This window comes from Helicoverpa zea, chromosome 7 (assembly GCF_022581195.2).
Source record: "Helicoverpa zea isolate HzStark_Cry1AcR chromosome 7, ilHelZeax1.1, whole genome shotgun sequence".
In the NCBI taxonomy this organism is placed as follows: Eukaryota; Metazoa; Arthropoda; class Insecta; order Lepidoptera; family Noctuidae; genus Helicoverpa; species Helicoverpa zea.
The window spans coordinates 4,416,641-4,435,559 of record NC_061458.1 but is presented as its reverse complement, the minus strand read 5'-3'; the positions used below and the strand labels follow the sequence as shown (position 1 = coordinate 4,435,559).

General features: G+C 38.0%; 2 protein-coding genes across 3 annotated transcripts; one reads left to right on the top strand and one right to left on the bottom strand.

Annotated features, from left to right (window-relative positions):
- Positions 1-759: 759 nt before the first annotated feature.
- On the top strand, positions 760-8,283 carry LOC124632138 (putative serine protease K12H4.7). Its single transcript, XM_047166824.1, has 10 exons — positions 760-892; positions 1,032-1,226; positions 1,559-1,743; positions 2,032-2,264; positions 2,400-2,538; positions 6,135-6,280; positions 6,482-6,601; positions 6,874-7,012; positions 7,161-7,334; positions 8,127-8,283. The coding sequence occupies exons 1-10, from the start codon at positions 890-892 to the stop codon at positions 8,230-8,232; spliced, it is 1,440 nt and encodes a 479-aa protein (XP_047022780.1). The 5' UTR covers positions 760-889; the 3' UTR covers positions 8,233-8,283.
- Positions 8,284-9,042: 759 nt separating this feature from the next.
- On the bottom strand, positions 9,043-17,269 carry LOC124632139 (S-adenosylmethionine synthase). Of its 2 annotated transcripts, none has more exons than XM_047166826.1 (11): positions 17,100-17,269; positions 15,905-16,228; positions 15,483-15,560; positions 15,277-15,399; positions 15,021-15,133; positions 13,940-14,083; positions 12,452-12,538; positions 11,908-12,039; positions 10,865-11,047; positions 9,763-9,896; positions 9,043-9,676 (listed from the first exon to the last, which is right to left on the bottom strand). In XM_047166826.1, exons 2-11 carry the CDS (start codon positions 16,017-16,019, stop codon positions 9,571-9,573), a joined length of 1,215 nt encoding a protein of 404 aa, XP_047022782.1. In that variant the 5' UTR covers positions 16,020-16,228; positions 17,100-17,269; the 3' UTR covers positions 9,043-9,570. The 2 variants fall into 2 exon arrangements, with proteins under 2 accessions (XP_047022782.1, XP_047022781.1); XM_047166825.1 differs by lacking the exon at positions 15,021-15,133 and adding an exon at positions 14,593-14,705 and having other exon boundaries at positions 17,100-17,268.
- Positions 17,270-18,919: the final 1,650 nt, after the last annotated feature.

Here is an 18,919-nt window from a genome sequence, read left to right as displayed (position 1 = left end):
AGATTATCAATTAAGTAGAAGTAGCTGCTATAATGCCTTGAAATAGAGTAGCGTCAGCTGAGATCGCGCATTGAGTAGTTTACCTACATTGCATTATTCAAATAGACTATTCGTGAGCCGTACTTACTTAGGAATCCTTTGATTTATATACTTATAACGCGATCTCTAACAGGTTGAGTATTTTTTTCAGCGTCACCAGATAATAAGGCTACCTAGCCTATGAGGTCAAGGTAGAAATATCTACGTTAATGTTAAATACTAGTTATCTCTAGCATTTTGGGTCTTATCATAACAATGCGTAGGTTGGTACCTACAATAAGGTAAAGTAATTATGCAATCTCATTAATGACTTCGAAAAATATACCTACACAGATATATCCGACGTTGCGTCTCGAAGTGAAATAAATTAAATGAATGTGGTTTAACATACTTTCACGCATAAATAAACATTTATAAACCCAGGTTTTATATTACAATAGGTAGGAAATGAAGGTACCTACCTACCTATAAGAAGAGGGACGATAAAATAAAATCATAATTAGTTTATCAATTAGACTTGAAGGTCTTAATGTATGAGTAAATGAGTAATGTATGGTATGAGTAACGTAATCTTGCCTATATCGATAACGTCTACTGTTGTACTTAAGTGCCAAATAAATAACACATTAATTAAATCAGTCGATATTATAGGACCTAGGGGAAAATACTATTTACCTACATGTGAACCACCCTGTATCAATCAAATGATATATTAAGTTGGAATTATCATAATCGTCTCTAATGATAACGATAATTCTATTTGTTATCGAAGTTATTTCGTTTAGATAGCGCAATTAGGCTATCGAATGCGCGTGTGATATGTTAATTTGTTCAAAAGAAAATATATAAAATGGTAAGTAAACATTTAATATTGTAATTTACGGTTTTGTACGAAATACAGATTGTGAAATTAGATACCATTCGATACCAACATTAATTAACATAAAATAAGTTTTAGTTAGTGATCTTACCAGGTACTTTAAAATTTTCAGATTATCTTCCTACTATTCCTCAGTGTATTTTCGCCATCATGGGCGAAGGAGCCCAGGCTCGTAGAAATGTCCCTGGGAATAGACATGAAACCCCCTGAGGAGTTCAGCAGACTGCCTGCCAGGAACGTTAACACAGCATGGACAACTATGCCACTAGACCATTTCGATCATCAGAACCCTACCAATTTCTCTATGGTAGGTACGCTAAATTTATTTGGGTCCCTTTTTATCTTCTAGAATTTCACAGTATTTTTTGTGTTCTCCAATTAACGCGATAACCAACTTGCAAAGTATCACCAGCTTGCTAGTGATACTTTGCAAGTTGGTTGATTGGTTTTCGTGTTTTTTTTAATCAACTACATAAAATATGGATCCTAATACTTTAGGTACATAGAAAATTATAGAAACACAAAAAACTTATCTTTGGACTTTTTAATACCCACTCTCAAACATACAATGACACAGACTTATGAAAGTACTTGCATAGGAAGCTGCTCATATAATATTTTTTTGTCGTGAAATTACAGAGGTTCATGTTTAACGAACAATTCTTTGGTGGCGACGGCTATCCTATATTTATCCTGGTCGGTGGAGAATGGGACATACTTCCTGGCTGGTTAATGGCTGGAAACATGTTTGAGATGGCGAGAGAGAACAAGGGGTATCAAGTTTACACGGAACATCGCTATTACGGAGCATCTAAAATCTTTGCGTAAGTTGAAATCCATAGAGACACTTGTAGGTTAATTCGCACAAGGACAAATAAAAAAACATTTCTAAAAGCTAACATACTGTAACACCACTTGATTCGCGTTGGGAGTTAACATGCGCTGCGAAGCAGCCGAAAAAACGGGCAGTGTTCCTGTCTTCAGTATATTCGCTACGCGGCTACGGCGTAGTCAGAACTGGACTACGTGATTTTAACTTGCGTAACATACAAACAACTACCTAAGTTAGCATTATTATGAAACTGAATTACTACCTCAACCTTGATTGATAGGAACTTCACAGCGGAAAACTTACGATTCCTCAACATTGACCAAGCGCTGGCTGACCTCGCGTACTTCATCACGGACATGAAGAAGCAGCCGCGGTTCGCAGATAGCAAGGTTATACTGTACGGAGGCTCATACGCTGCCAACATGGTCATGTGGTTCAAAATGCGCTACCCGCACTTGGTGGTGGGCACGGTCGCCTCTAGTGGCCCTATCCTGGCGAAAGTTGATTTCTTTGGTGAGTACCTACTTACTCATGTTATTTTACCAACGATTAGGATACGACCGCGAATAAACGTACCCGTGACCATGCCCTGCAACTGCAGAATAGAAGAGGATCTATGTATTATCATGCTGTTTTATTTAATTTTAGAATATCTGGAAGTGGTACATGAAGCTTTCTGGTTGGAGGGTGGAGAACAGTGCATAGCTCACATTCGACAAGGCATCGAGGAAACAGTAGCTTCGATGCAGACTGAAGAGGGCAGGCGCCGCTTGGAGCAAGCTTATAGGCGAGTATCTCATATCAATGTCTTTTCTTGTGTAGAAATGAAATAGGTACATAAGGCATTTATTATACATATTTGATTTCAATTAAGTTTGAAAAGATTTACATTAATTTTAAAAATTAAAAATAAACTTATATATACAACTTAAAACTAATACATGCTTGCTCCTCATCGCTGTCACCGGGTAATGTACCCAGAAGGCTGGCAGCATTGCCACGTTGGATGGCAATGCTCAACCTCTGTGCGAAATAAAAGCCAGCCCTTGGGTCACGAGAAGTGTCAACAAGGCGCTTAGAAATTTCCTTTGCAAGCGCGTGAGCACTCGGACCCCACGGCCCGAGAGTTTCAACCCCAAACGGCTCAAACATGTAATTCCCGATAAGGCTACTATATTTGCGCCGTTTGAGGTCTTCTGCTTGTGAAGCGGCGGAGCCGACACAACACGCAGTTCTAGGAAGATGGGATGGCGCAAGAGTGTCGACGCAGGTCGCGTCCCACACTAAAGTCCTACCCATCTTCCACGGAAATAGCGACATGCCGTCTGGTCTCTTGCCATCGTCGCGTGCCAAACCATTTGGTTCAAGTACGGCTGGCACGCCGACGGCAACAAGAGCCCGACGGATCACGTCGTTGATATTCGCATGTCGTGGTATGCGGCCCGCACTCCGGCTGCACGACAGGCCGTGGTGACCGAGGCTGCTGACAGCTTCCCCGCAGTGGCAGCGGTGAGGAGTGCAGCATGAAGCACCCAGACGCAGGCAGACAGCGAGTCTGAAAGTGGTGTCGTCAAACATGGTGCCTATGTTTGCCGACGGAAATGCGTGAAGCCAAAGACCTGACTCCCATTCACCCACAGCCAGTAGGCGTGCTCGCTCCGCAGAAGTAATTGACGTATCAATGAGATTTTTCCGTATTACTCTGCAGAGCGGCTCATCCCACTGTCTCTGGGAGGATGGGTTGGCGGGTAGATCGGTATTCGGGCATGTGACTTTCCAGGCATTAATAGCCTCCGCCAGGCATGGCACCTCAAAATTGATCAGTGTAATAGGTAGGATTTTCCTGATCAATTTGTCAGTGCCATGGACGGAGGAAATAAATGCCGGTAAACTAATACTGGAAATTTTGCGGACGCCAAGCCCTCCCATACGGATGGGAAGTGTAGCTTGAGACCAAGCTTTGTCGTCCAAGGCCACATTTAAAATTGATGAAAGTGTGTGTCGAATTATTTTATCAATTTGATCCAAAAGGTTGATGTGCTTCCATAAATGAGAAGCACGCAAGATGTAGGTTAATTTGGGGCCAAAGCAGCAGTATCGTAGGATGGTGATGGCTGAATGTATATTAATTTTGAATAACCTTTCCGAAATATCATTGAAATTTTGAATTTTGTTCTCAATAAAATCCGAAAATGACTCTTCTAGTACTGGTGACCCCAGGAGGCAAAGAGAACTTTTGTCTATTATTTTTATGCCATCGGCTACTGCGTTAAAATTTTGGAGTGTCGTCTGTCTGTCGGTTGTGTCAGATATAAATAGTTCGCATTTGGAAATGTTTAGGTCAAGGCCAATGTTATGGAGTTTGTCTCTTAGGAAAATGAAATCATTAAGTACGGTATCTCTGTTGCCTCCCAGGGTCCCATCGTCGAGATACCAGACGTTAAATTCAGAATTTAGTTGCCGAATTATTGGGTTAATTGCCAAACTAAAGATCACAGGCCCGAGGGGATCACCTTGTTGACAGCCAACAGCGGATTCTAATAGGTTGTCCCGATAAAGTAATTTGGTTGGATGTCTGTAGCACTGCCAGAGGAAACTAAAAATTTGGGGTATTTCTTTTTTGGCTTCTGCCAGCAAGGTGTCCCTGTTCACCGAGTTGAATGCGTTCTTAATGTCAACCTTCAAGATGACATCTCCGTTCCCATAATTTAGGTAGGTCGACAGGGCGTGTACGGCAGCCTCGCAGCCCCCTTTCGAGCCATAACCTAGCTGCAGGGGCTGAAATTTTTCCGAAACGTCCTCACTATAAAATTTACAGCAGATTTTGGCTGCCATACGACGATAGGTGGTCCCCACGGCAATTGGACGAATACCGCCATCCTTCTTGCGCAAAGCACAGAGGTTTGCTCCATACAAAACGTCTATGACGGTTTCGTCCACCTTGCCGGAGAGCATAAGGTTGGTCAGGGCCGTAAGCTCCTTCAAGAGCGACTCACCTGCTTCCCCGGCGCTTGGGCAGGTGAGATCCTTCAGGTGTTGCGGACTCAAGCCGTCGAGGCCGCCTGCGGAGCCGCTCCTGAAGGAGCCTATGGCTGTGACCAGGTGTCGACCTGAAATTGTGAGGGTATGTGCGTCTGAATCAGGAGGGTCGGGAAAAGAGAGGCCATCTGCTGGGGCTGGGTGTTTACTCTCCAGAGCGGAGAGCGTGTCTGGAGAACACGGAGCCACCACATCACTGCTAAAGAGAATTCTAGCAGCCCCCCGAATGTCACCCTCGCCTAGCTTTGATTCCACTAGGCGGGGTATATTAGAAATTCTTTGGGTCGGTAATTTGGTATCGAAATCTTCTTGGCCTAAACTTACGCAGTTGTCTTTAATTTGTTTTGTCAAGGACTTTTTGTTTGCCAAATTTTTCTGAACGTGTAAAACTCTATATGGGAAGGTGAGCAATTGCTCCCAAGCACGTTGCGAGTTCTCCCGTGCAGCCAGGCGAACACAACCTGCCAAGTGTTGAGCAACCAGGGGCCTGGCTCCACGGGGAACCCGCTTTAATACCGGAGTTGAGTTTTTTAATTTAGATAATTTTTGCCAGAAAGGATCGGTGGTTGGTGTCGGGTTTGTAGCGGTCGCATTAGCCGAGCCTGCACATTGGGATTTGTGGATCTTCCCAATGTGCACGCTCAAGCCTCGCTTACCTCTGAAGAAACGAGCTTGGGGGCACAGGGGGCATCTCTCTAGGGCATCCAGTGATCCAGAAGATTGACATGCACTATAATCCATATCATTCCCGCTGCGCATCTGCGTGCTGCGGCTCGTTTTATTTACACTTATAGGCTAAAAACACTAAAAACACTAATATTACAAGAAAAATAAATCCAAAATCACACAAAAAAAGTCAAATTGACGGCGTCGCTTTGGCGCTGTCAGGGGCCGCGCCGCCGCACCGCGTATAACAGCGGCATCTCGGCACAGGCCTCGCCGGCCAGTATACAGCAGCTTGGAGCTGTCCAGCTCGCCGTGGAGTTTATAAAATATTTTACATCGGAAATCCAGATGTAATTTTGTTAGATTGTAAAACTATGTTACGATGTCTTCGTATTTTTTCACCAAATATTACTCATAGGTTTTCTTTCCTTTTTATATTTGTACACCAGTAATGGTAAAACATGTTGGTTCAAACCTAAATATTTTTAGTTATATTATAATTATAATTTTAATTTGTTTAAAGAGACATTTGTTCTTCAATCGTTGCTGTAAGTGTCCAATTCAAGGTACATAAGCCTTTTCCAGAGGTTTTATATAGTATTAGCTCCCATTGTTATGCTGATTGATAAATCAATTTATAAGTCATAATTAAACCCTTCCTCCTGTGTTTTCCTGCAGATTGTGTGAACCATTGAACTACGACAATGTGTACGATCTGGGTCAATTTTCGGGGCTCATAAGCTGGACGTTCTCTACATCTGTACAACAAGCATTCCCCGGGTCGCTAATTTCAATTTGCAATAATTTTAACGATAACACTTATGGTGAGTAATATTTTCGTAAAATTTATCGAATTCATGGTTAGATACTTTGCAGATTGGATAGGATTGACGGTTGTTTATATAGATCTTGTTGCTAGCTAAGTATATTAACAGTTTCACCCTTTCAGAGATGTACGGCCTAATAAATTAGGTAAAATGTTCATAACATGTTAATATTAATTTTTTTTTTACAATGCATTGCAGGATCGACTCCAATGGAAAAAATCGGCGGTTACATAGCCAGAATTCGGAATTTGAGTAGCAACTCGTGTTGGCAAATTAATTATCAAAGTTTCCTTGATAGCTACATGCTTCCTACAAATTGTAAGTGTACATCTTATACCCCGCTTGGAGTTCTTTCTTTCGTTCCCCTTATTAACAATAACATCTAGTCCGCTTAAGGATTAGGGAAATTAGACTAAAGCTTCAAACTGATCTCAGAAGGAATATGCACTCATAAATGTACCTAGGTAATAAACTCGAACAATGTATTCAAAAACTTGGGAGAATTCGACGTTACCACTCTTGACCCTTATGGAAAATGTTACCTTCTATCTTGTCTACAAAAATAATAAAACGAAAATCATGATTTTCAGCTCGTGCCTGGTACTATCAAACTTGCACCGAATACGGTTTCTATCAGACGGCGCCAACATCGGGCACAGTGTTCGACGGTCTCAAGTGGCTTAGTTTGGATTTCTATGTCGATATTTGCAAAAAGATTTTCGATGAAAGGTGGGTAAGATAGAATACAAGCTCAGAATCGCTAGAATATCAGCTATCATTCCTATTATTGTTGGGACTTCAAACAAGAGTGCGTTCATGCGTTCTCAATTTTTTTTTTTGTAAATGAAGCAACTCAAGATTGCATTTCGTTTTACAGATTCGACGAAGCTTTCGTGAAAGCCGGAGCTGATAGAGTCAATTTAGTTTTCGGTGCCCTCGCGCCTGAAGTAAAGAATACTATAAACATTCATGGTTACATCGACCCATGGCGGGCACTCGGCGTATACAAAGAAGATGTTTCCGATACATCACCTACTTATACCGTAGACAGGTAAGTTCATTAATAAATATATAACTCTAGACAAGTATCTTTGCCGCTCAGAACTTGGCTGCTATGCTAGTTTCTGTGCAAATTAATATACATTAAACAAAACACCTGCGCAAGCGCATAACATGAAATGGCTGACGTTAGAACAATAGTCGTTTATGGAGAGCTGGGGCCCGATTCCTCTAATTTTACTTAAGTGACATACGATCCACATTCGACTAAGATTCAATCCCGACTCAATTACGATTGAAACGTATGTGGCATTCCGCTATTTTTTCTATGAAATAAACGTTTTTATCCTTTTCTGTCATTTAATAATGAATCATTTTGTCTGCAAATGATTTACGATTGCAATATGATTGTAGAGCAAACTACCGTATAGACCAAAATCACCAAAACAGCAGACCAATCGAATGTCGTTGGAATACGATTGGTCTTATATTAGTAGCAGAATGCCCGATATGGTTAAAACTGCTATTGCGATTCAATTTCTATTCGATGTTGACATTATTAACTTAGGAGAATCGGGCCCCTGTAGTGTACAGTTCAGAGCAGCCAAGTTATTTCGGTGAGTTCTGGCAGTGAAAAGAATTTTCTTATGAAAGCCATATGCAAACGATTTTCGTCCATTTTCACAATCACATACAATCGAATGTTTGTTTGTAGTTACCAGGCTGCCTATTTTACAAACAATACTAGTTTGCTATGTGGTCCGAATATGTATGCATATCTGTTATTGGTTTGCACGTGACATACCGTACGAGATGTAAAAGACCAATATTTTTAATTTTTCAGGGCATCTCATTGCTTTGACATGCGAGCTTGGTCTTCATCAGACACAATTGCGATGACAGCAGTACAGCAAAGAGCTAGAAGAATTGTAACTTCCTGGCTCTCTTAGATACCTTTGTTTCAAAAAACGCTCTATGCAATAAATTACCTGCATGCTGTACCTATGCATTTAATATTTTTTATAAGAACAGTTATGTATCGTATATTTTTTTTTGTAAATATCTACAATCTTTTACTTATAGTTTTCAAGCATTTTCTCGTAATAATTCCCTGTATCAAACAAAACTTATATGCTTAGTGTTTGTAAACAATAAATCATTGCAACTACAAAGTGTAAGTGGCATGGCGTTAAATAAAAGCTTGGGTTTTTTCTCCCGCTAGTATTTTGGGAGGACATAATTTTATTAAGTTTAAATTCCACAATCTGACAAATTGATAATCCACAGAAGTTAATTAGAAACTTTAAACAGGTCGAAGATGAAACAGATCAAAAAATATAATCGGAAATACTCACTAACCGTCCTAAGCAATAGTTTAAAACTATGTTAATTCCTAATGTCAAATGTACGGTTAGCATTTCGCCTAATTAAAACTACCGGCGGAATTACAATTATTACAGTAAGGAGTAAATGCACAGTGCACTACTGCCCTGGTCTGGTCGGTGTGTTTTCAAAATGGCTCTTTTCCACGACAATCCTTTTCGGAAACACAACACAAATTGTGCTGCGCATGAGATGGAAACTAAGTCGGTTACTAACCTTTAACAGGAAGCAAGTCAGTGTATTTCGTCTAATATTGGAAGTCCTAATAAAACGATTAGAGTGCCCATCTCCACACAGCACTAAGTATAATTTGCAGTGAAGCGAGGAACAGCGGAACCGGCGGTCCTGCCGCCACTCGCTCGACTGTGACGCAACCAGGGGAGTAGTCTACTCTACCGATAAATCATAGCTCTTACATCGTAAAGCGTACAGTGAAGAACATTCGAGAGTGTAGGCAGTCCAAATTTAAATTGTACATAAATATAAAATCATATTACTTCATGTTCACTGGAAAGTTCATTTACTTAACTATAAAAACAATCAGGCAGTGTAAAAAGCAAACAAATTCATTTATAGGAAACTGAACACGTAATCTTAAATAAATAGGACTGCCATTTTAACCCCTGAACTAACTCAAATTCAGAAATGACGGCACCATGTTAAACCTATGTGTCTAATAATCTAGAGAATACTTAAATATATAGTGAACCTCGTAAATGCAACTGTCACGTGTTGTTAGAGCGTCGCATACAGTTCCACTGGCGAGGTTCAACACGAACATATTAATGTCTAAAGAGAGACATCAGCAACATTCCCTGCGCCCTCGCTACAATTACACACGTAGATTAAGTGTTTATAACATACTGGTGAAAATATTTACAATGGTCTAGTGCTTAAGTTTCAAGTCATTCTACAACCAACGGTTTGGGATTCTCCCATGGAAAACCTTCTCGTCCGAAGTGACCATAAGTACTGGTTCTCTGGTATATGGGTGCTCTGAGGTTCAATTCCCTGAAACAGAAAATATTTAATATTAGCATTTTATACAAAATAATGAATAACCAGCCACAATTCAAAACATTGGTAAGAGAACTCACTTGACAATTTTGCCCGGTCGTAAGTCGAAGTTCTTTTGTACAATAGCGAGCAGTTGCTGCTGTGTCTTGTGGGAAGTTCCGTAGTCAAATACAGTGATCGACAGCGGCTCAGCTACACCAATGGCGTATGCGACCTGTCAACAACATACATTTTAAATATTGAATATTGATAATATGAATGGATGACGTTAAAAATTGTCATTTTCAGAATAGAGCTAGTCAATAGAACATTCGAGATAATCATCTGCATCTGCATAATGAATGCGTGTCAAAGGACAGATGATTGAACGGGGTTAAAGTACAATGCGGCGCTAATAGACAACCGTAACAAATACGTCAACGGAAACGCACCGCTGCGTCACGACACGACAATACTGACGAAGTGTGACGTACACTCATCGCCACGAAATTTGACGCAACATTTATTTGGATCGCCTACATCAGAGGTGATTGCCTCAAGATAATTTGTCTGAGTAAACAATGACCACTGAAAGTACAAGTTTGAATCCGTGGAGTTTATTAATCTAGACTTTGATAAACGTTATGACGTACAGTGTAGCAATGTGGTACAAGTTTTTGGGTAATAATCACCTGCTAGTAAAGTCAGACATACTGGTTTGTAAAAGAACCGTGCACTTATTTTGGCAATTTATTATGTGGGTCAGAAACACGAGCAATACCGCGTTGCGGTTAATAACCTTTTTCGTCTGCGCTTTGTTAGAACATGTAGGACACGCTAATATCATAGTATTTAATCTGTTCGCTCCTAAGGCTCATTGTGATACAGAATATAGACTACCCAGATTGTGGTTTGACAACCTGTGTCCGTAAATAATGGCTAGTTACGTCAAAGAAGTAAGTTCAAACTATGATATTTTATTATTATTTATTTTGCAAAAAAGTTGCAAACACGTAACATTTTCATAAATAGCAAGAAGAAGTCGGTATTGCCTATCTGACTACATTCAGAAGAAACTATTATGAAACAAACTCAAGGGCCACATAAATCTGGTGGTAATTCTGGACTGTGGACTCCCTAATAACAGATACCCGACCTGAATTCAAGAGATAGAATCCTTGAAAACCATGTGCTATAGCTTACCTGCACCATGCAGCGGCGGCAGAGGCCGGCCTTGACGAGCGACTTGGCGACCCAGCGGGCGGCGTAGGCGGCGGAGCGGTCCACCTTGGTGAAGTCCTTGCCGCTGAAGGCGCCGCCGCCGTGCGCGCCCCAGCCGCCGTACGTGTCCACGATGATCTTGCGTCCCGTCAGACCCGCGTCCGACTGCGAAACATATCATACATTATTACAACTTTCCTCTATACTTGTACCTTGTACCATGGAGAACAAAATTACTAGCGGAGATATAATAACGCAAAATCCAAGAAAGTAGCGCGCCAAAATGCAGATGTTCGCGAGACGAGCATAGTTACCAGCTCTGCCCTCGTACGTCTTCTTTGGAAACCGCCCATTTCTTTTAAACCAGATTACTAATTAATCAATTGACAGATGTATCAAGATACCCGAACGCCTCGTTAGTATTAGGGTTGGTCACACGTACTGTCCCACTAATTGATCTACAAGAAGACGCCAGACCTACCTGCCTAATGGCATTTCCGCTAATCTTTTAGGGCTCTAAAACTATTGAGATGATTTGAAAAATTATTTTATTATTGGGTAGCTTGACTATCTCCAAGTAACCATATTTTGTGCAGATACGAGGAAAAGTTTCCGAAACCAAGGGGAAACAAATATATTGTATAAATCTTCGTACAGAACGATAGATTAGATCAGGTGCATACAATTTTATCACGCGGGCCGACTCCTGCCCCACGAAGCATTAAAAGTGTATTTACACGTAACTGACTACAATACACTAGAACGCCTTGTCTTAACTAAGCTCTACGATCATTTGTTGATTATGTAATTTATTTTGCAATGTATTAAATATTTATTTTTTATTTATTCTTATATATTGATGAAATGGTAAAAATAAGATTATTAAAATAAAATATAATTGAATATTCGAAGAAGCCGAAAATCGATCTCAGTGGCGTGCACTTGGAGAGGCCTGTGTCCAGCAGTGGACTGCGATAGGCTGATGATGATGATGAATATTCTATTGCTTTTGCTATGTTACATACCTGTGGTCCTCCAATGATGAATAGACCGCAAGGGTTGATGTGAATGACAGTTTTCTCATCGATGTAGTGAGCTGGGATAACTTCCTTAATAACCTTCTCCCTGATCTCTTCACGCAACGTCTCCAGAGTGATCTACAAAATTAATTTCAATAATCAACTGTTGTAATCGCCATGTCGTCACAGGTCACGGCCTACTATTATCAGATGTTCCTTGTTTAAAGTATAACATTACCTACGAAACTTACTTTTTATTACACAAGCATGACGTAATTAGCTGATATGTAGCCTAAAAACTTATCTCCATGAAATGGATACATTAGTGATGCTATGATTCACTTGTGCGTAAGGTTTATCAAGAAAATTACTCGTGTGCTAAGGAAATTATTCACAGATGATAATGTGATATGACGAAATATTTAATAAAAAGTATGTATGCTATTAAAGAAATAATTGATTTTTTCTTTATGTTCCGTATCTTGATTGTGTTAAAATGTTTATGACTTTGGGTGCCTGCATAATGAGTACATTATGTGAGTATTTGTACCTTTTCTGAGTGTTGCAGGGAGACAACGAGAGTGTGAACTCTCTGCGGCACTGTGGCGCCACCAGCGAACACGTACTCGCAAGTCACCTGTAACAAATCACAACGTTTATGTATGTAGTTTAATGTAAATGGTAATGGTAGTATATAAAATAATTAAACGGAGGAGGAAGGCCAGATTGTATTTGCAGCATTAGCTACAGGATATTTTTAAAATTCGACTGATTATGTGATTCGTGGCCAACAATCCACCCACATTTTGGTAAAACTATTAATTATATTATTACCTACATATTTCAGGAAGCAACTGACTTTATTCCAATTCAGAAATGAAATAAAAACGTATATCACATTGTATTTTTGTATTTAGAAATACTTTTTTAATTACCTTGCATTAAGTTTACTGTTTTAAAATATATACGAATAACACATGAATAAATAAAACGTACATGTAAAGATAAGAAGCGCGTAGAAACTACGACTTAACATTTTTACATTCTCATTGTGTGGCGCTCATACATACTCCCACTTATAATAGACGATCTCAAATGTCGCTTGACACTGGTGTCAGTTTTATCACTCACTCATTAAACAACAATTGAAATATTAGACATTGATTACGTCATGTGATCTTTTGCATGAACAGGAACCACATTATAAAGAACATGATACTCTTGAGTTTTGTTTAGTAAGCTCATCGTAAAATTCATTGTTGAACATGGTGGGTCCCAAATTAAAATATGCATGGCAACTGGGCAATATGAATAAATAATTTGAGTAAGTATATCAAAATATTCCCTTCCCTATTTTGGATTCAAAGGCTCTACCATCTCACGTGTGATATTATACCAGAATATGATCAAGACAGGAAAAACACCAAAGTGACAGAATTATTGAAGCAGTTCACCGTTACTTGTTCTGATTTACAAGGCTTAATTGGCCTGCAGAATACCTAACTGTCTCGACACCAATATGCATCAATCAAAGCTACTTATAATGTTGCACAGCAATAGGGTCAAAGAGCGAAACAATGTATTGTTACATTGTAGCAGACAATTAGCCTTTGGCTATTGAAATGACCTGCTGGGTCTGCTCAACTTACAATTTCGCACCATGCCAGCTATGTATTTTAAATTTTTCTAGGGAGTGAAAGACCATAAAATTATTGTAATTCTTAAGAAAAAAAATGGAACCGGAAGAAGTATCATAGATCATAATTATTATGACTTTAAGCCTAAAGTTTATTCTTGTTTATGACATTCTATAAAGATAAGGTAAGTTTACAAAAATAAAATAATCAATAATAATAAATTTTAGCCTTTGACATAAGTAAGCATGCCAAATAGCTGCAGAGGTCATACAAATACTTTTATCTTGAGTCAGTATCAGTCTGTTTGATACAAATACAGTGTTTTAAACATTTTTTATCACAGTTACAGTAGGGGCAAGTAAACATTACAGATACAGAATATGCATGCAGTAATTATTTACCTGGGTCTTTGAATCCGGGCGGGCCCACCAGAACTCGCCGTTTCGTCGTAGTTCAGCTATTTTCTGGTTGAGTCTGTGTGCAAGCACAACTGTCAGAGGCATGCATTCTTCAGTTTCATCTGTTGCATAGCCAAACATTAATCCCTGGAAGAAGCAAATAAATTTAAAATGGTATACACAAATCACTGTAGGTTTGATTTTGGATTATTAGGTATTTTCATAATCTCGATTTTTTTATTACAACCAATGTTTTTGATTGCACACAATAAATATTACAAGAAAATCACAAGACACCCAAGAAGCAAGGTAATAAGGAAATTTAGTTATCCTCAACATTGCACAATAATTGCAAACAAATTTTCACATGGATTTTTCCCAAGTGAGAGGTAAGAAAACATTATACTTGTGAATCATATTTATCAATCGCATAACTAAGTTACAAGTGTATTATATGAAATCATTGAATGTTTCCTGGATTTTTGTTAGTGATAACCCTCACTGACAATTTATAGATAGTGGCTTAACTTTTGTCAACTTTGTTAAATTTTGAAATGAATGAATACCCTTTTTTTAATAATGCTCTGCACTGAATACCCAGTTCATCCCAAATGGGTATATTAATGTTATGGTTAGACATGATTATTTGAACATACCTGATCTCCTGCCCCAACTTCGTCATCATTTCTGTTCTCATGCACACCAGCGGCAATGTTTGGAGACTGCTGGTCCAAGGCAAGCATCACGCAGCAGGTCTTGTAATCAAAACCTGATCCCAACATGCTTATTTTAGTACAAATTAATGGCAAACTTATGACTATGATTATAGAGGATCAAATGACACTTTGTGCAGTCAGACAAACTATTAAAATATTCATGCACCATCATATTATACTGTCTGACAATTGTAATGCATTGTGATTGACAATTTATGATTTTTATGACAATAGTGATTTATGAAAACCCATAGTTTTTATCATATTTCATTCTGTAAATCATGCAGAATGTAAACCGAATTATAGTCCACAAAATAGCCAATAGACCCAAGAGTTGTTCCGTGCAGCAATTCTTATTCAATTTGTACCTGATCTCCAGCCCCAATATCTAATTCCTCTCTTTGTTGATATACTCCACCAGCTATGTTTGGACTTTGCTCTTCAATAGCCACTAGTAAATTTAGTGTTCGCCAATCAAAACCTAGTGTGCACGGAATAATATTCATACATTACTATGAGGGAAGTTAAATTAGAATTTGTCTACATAGCACTGGCTAAAAGCCAAAGAGCTGCATCTGTGTACCTCTGGTAACGATCAGTGGTCCAAGGATAATGTTTACATACCTTTGGAGGAGTCATCATAGCCAATGTGCTTCACCGTCTCTCTGACAACCTTTTGGTAGTCAACATTAGCTTTGGAAGTGATTTCACCGCACAATAGCACCATTCCGGTTTTTGTCACCGTTTCTGATAATAAAGCACCATAATTAGCAAAACGTATTACTATATTTTTATGGAATAATATGATTTCACGATATTATGACACTTACCGCATGCTACTTTTGCGTCAGGGTCCTGCCTCAGATGTGCGTCTAAGATAGCATCACTAATTTGATCGCACATTTTGTCTGAAATAAAACAATCATAATAAATAGTAAATACAAGAAAAAGCGCAAGTGTATAATTATCATTAAATTTCAACGTTGTTTGGCCCGGACCACGTGTTGCGATTATTTTGACAAATGTAAATTGCGATAATAGCTGCGAGAACCATGATGTAACAAAACATTGCCATTGAATAAAGCATGTCAGCAAGAGTGTGTTATTGCCGGACAATCCCTGCTTTTCTAGCTCTACTGCAGGTAATAATGTAAACAAAAGAAATCCTATTTATACTTTATCTACGCACATGCTAAGGCGGCCATTTTTCTACGAACAATTCCTGCATTAGTAGTTATTGAAGAAAACTAACCTGGGTGGCCCTCGCCGACGGATTCTGATGTGAATAAAAACACTGATCCTTCTTCCATATCATAGCTGTGTCCGTTTGTTTTTGCGTATCCATTCATTTTTGAGGTCTCCGGCATTCTGAATTTAGAGTTAGCTCACAAAAATAACCCGAAAGAGTCCCCTTGAATTAACACTGTGGAAAAGAGGTCTGGTTTGTGATCGCGCCGATATTTATAAGGTCGGAGAGGCGCCACAGAGCAATTCTTATTCACCAATCAGAATTCTCGCAGCCGATGGTGCTGAACGCTGCTATTGGTTGAAATCTGATGTTTTGATTTTGTATAATCTGGAAACCAAACGCGGTAAATTTTGAACATTCGCATAATTGTATTTCACAATTTAAATTGTTTTTGTTGATTTTTTGCTGTATAATGCGCTTGGAACTGAAGTAACAATTTTAGAACACATTGTTTATTTATCTAATGTAATAATCACTGCAAATCGAAATAAAATTAAGTAACACACTGGAGTTATTTAAGAGTAAAATGAAAATAACAGTCATAAAATTTCTTGAAATCGCTTATTGTGCTTCGTAAATATTTATAGAGATTTAAGACATTTATTATCTTAGGGATTCTGTTCAAATTATACTCCATTCCATTATTTCACTTAATTGCGACTTACATAGATCCTGCGAGAATGTTATCATCCATACACACGTGGCAATAAAGGTCAAAGATAATAATAAAATGATCGATACAATAAGAAAATAGATAGGTACAAATAAGTAGGTACAATAGATTGTTGGTAATCTTTCGTTCCTAAAACGAAAGATTTGCAACGTCAAAGGGGCTGTTTAAAAATATAGCATTTTATTCAGGTTCTTAATTTCCGACTGACTACTTAATTATTTACTTTATTTATTCCTTTATTTCAGGCAACTAGGGCCCATAAAAATGCAAATACACATATATCGTACATTACAATACTTAATAACTAATAGGTACATACAAATTCACCATACCAATATATTTACACAATACTGCATACTGTTACTGTTGCACAGAGCATTTATTGTACAAAACAAACAATGAAATAATATAATTCTGAATAATTTAGTTTCTTTAAATTCGTATTAATCTAAACTCAAAAATACTGGTCAGATTGGGAAAAGTAAGTAATTCTAAGTTAATAATTTGGAAATAAAAGGAACATACCTGTGAATTATTTTTTTAAAATAAAAACTTTGCCGTTTCACCACAAAATAATACTGAAAACTTAGCACCACTTTATAACCGAACCGTAGAGTATTTATATTGGTATAATATTTTGCTAGATTTCTATTAGTAAGGCTTGGTAGGTAGTTTCCCACAAGAAATCTCGTCGTCAACTGAGGGCAAGTTTGTTGATTCATCTGTACTTAAATACTAACGACTAAGCATTAAGTATTCGTTTAAGAGTTCGCGACTTTTTATCGAATCATTGTGTTGAATAATATTAAGATAAGTGAGTAGTGTTTAAAATAATTTAATGGCATTTTCGCACGTTCAGTAATTAATTGGGCCACTATTCATTGACTGGTGATTCTACCTATTCATTAATCAGAGTTATTGCATAACAAAAAAATATGAATTTTCTCGTTTTCATCCATCTATTTTACTTAATTCTCGTGAAAAAACATAAAACTATTTTAAACGACATTTTAACACAGAAAAGATCTTCAGTTACAGGAAGGATTATTTTATAACAAATATTTATTATCAGGAGGAAAAATAAGAATATTGGAATAAGATCTTGAGGTAAGCATGTTAGATAAACTAGAATTTCACCATTTCATTGCCGAAATTGCGGATCGGTTTGCTTTTCCCAAAAAGAAAATGTTAGGGAATATTTGAGATATTTTCGCCGTTGGAAAGTAGTTGAGGGGTATTTAATCTGTCTCTATTTTTTTTCTGGTTGATAAGTAAACTAAGTAATTTATGCATTTTTGAGCAGTGGTGAGTACCGTGGTACCTACATATGGTATTATTCAAAAATAAATAAATATCCTCATAATTTGGTTCTTAGGCGATTAGTATTTATCTAGTGTCTAAAAATACTTACAACAGTGCGCTACTTCTTACTTTAGCATATAATGATAAAAGTTAATAGGTACGGCTTTATAATTTAGCGCAACTACTCGACTAGCATAGGCACAAGTAAGTTCCTAGGAATAACATGTTTTTTTTAATAGTTGACCTGTAAACTGTTGGATTATATAAAGCAAAAACTAATACCCCTAACTTTCGATAACATTGTTCTTTGTTCTATCTGAACAATCTACTGTTTATTTAACTCTACACACACTGCGTCACGGGATCTTGTTAGACGGACGTATTGCTTCCAAGTACCATTTAAAGTATAGAATAAATATTTCAATATCAAATTAGTATATTATTTCTTTTAATCCCATACCTCCTATAGGTTATGGGCCCAGTGCGAAAAAGGACATTTAGTAGTGAGAACATTCAGTAGTGCGTAGTGACAGTAAAGTGCATAGTTGTAAATAAAAATAAAGTTGTGACAATGGAAAAAGTGAAAAGAAACATTAAGCCTTTTAATGGAGAAAAGTACAGTGTATGGAAATTTAGAATTCGTACACTGCTTTCAGAGTTAAACTTGCTCAGTGTTATTGACGAAGAAATTCCTGGAACGCGATCCGCTGAGTGGGAAAAGAATAATAAGGCAGCCAAAAGTATTATAGTCGAATATTTGGCGGACTCATATCTTAATTATATTAATGAAAATGGGACTGCTCAAGCAGTTTTTAAACATTTTGACGCGATCTATGAAAGGAAAAGTGTAGCAACTCAATTAGCGCTGAGAAAACAATTATTGGGATTAAAATTAAAAGCCGATATACCCTTGATCAAACACTTCTCAACATTTGACGATCAGCTGACAGAATTATCAGCTGCTGGAGCTAAATTAGAGGAAACGGACAAAGTAGCTCATTTATTACTTACTCTCCCGAATACATATGATGGCGTTATCACTG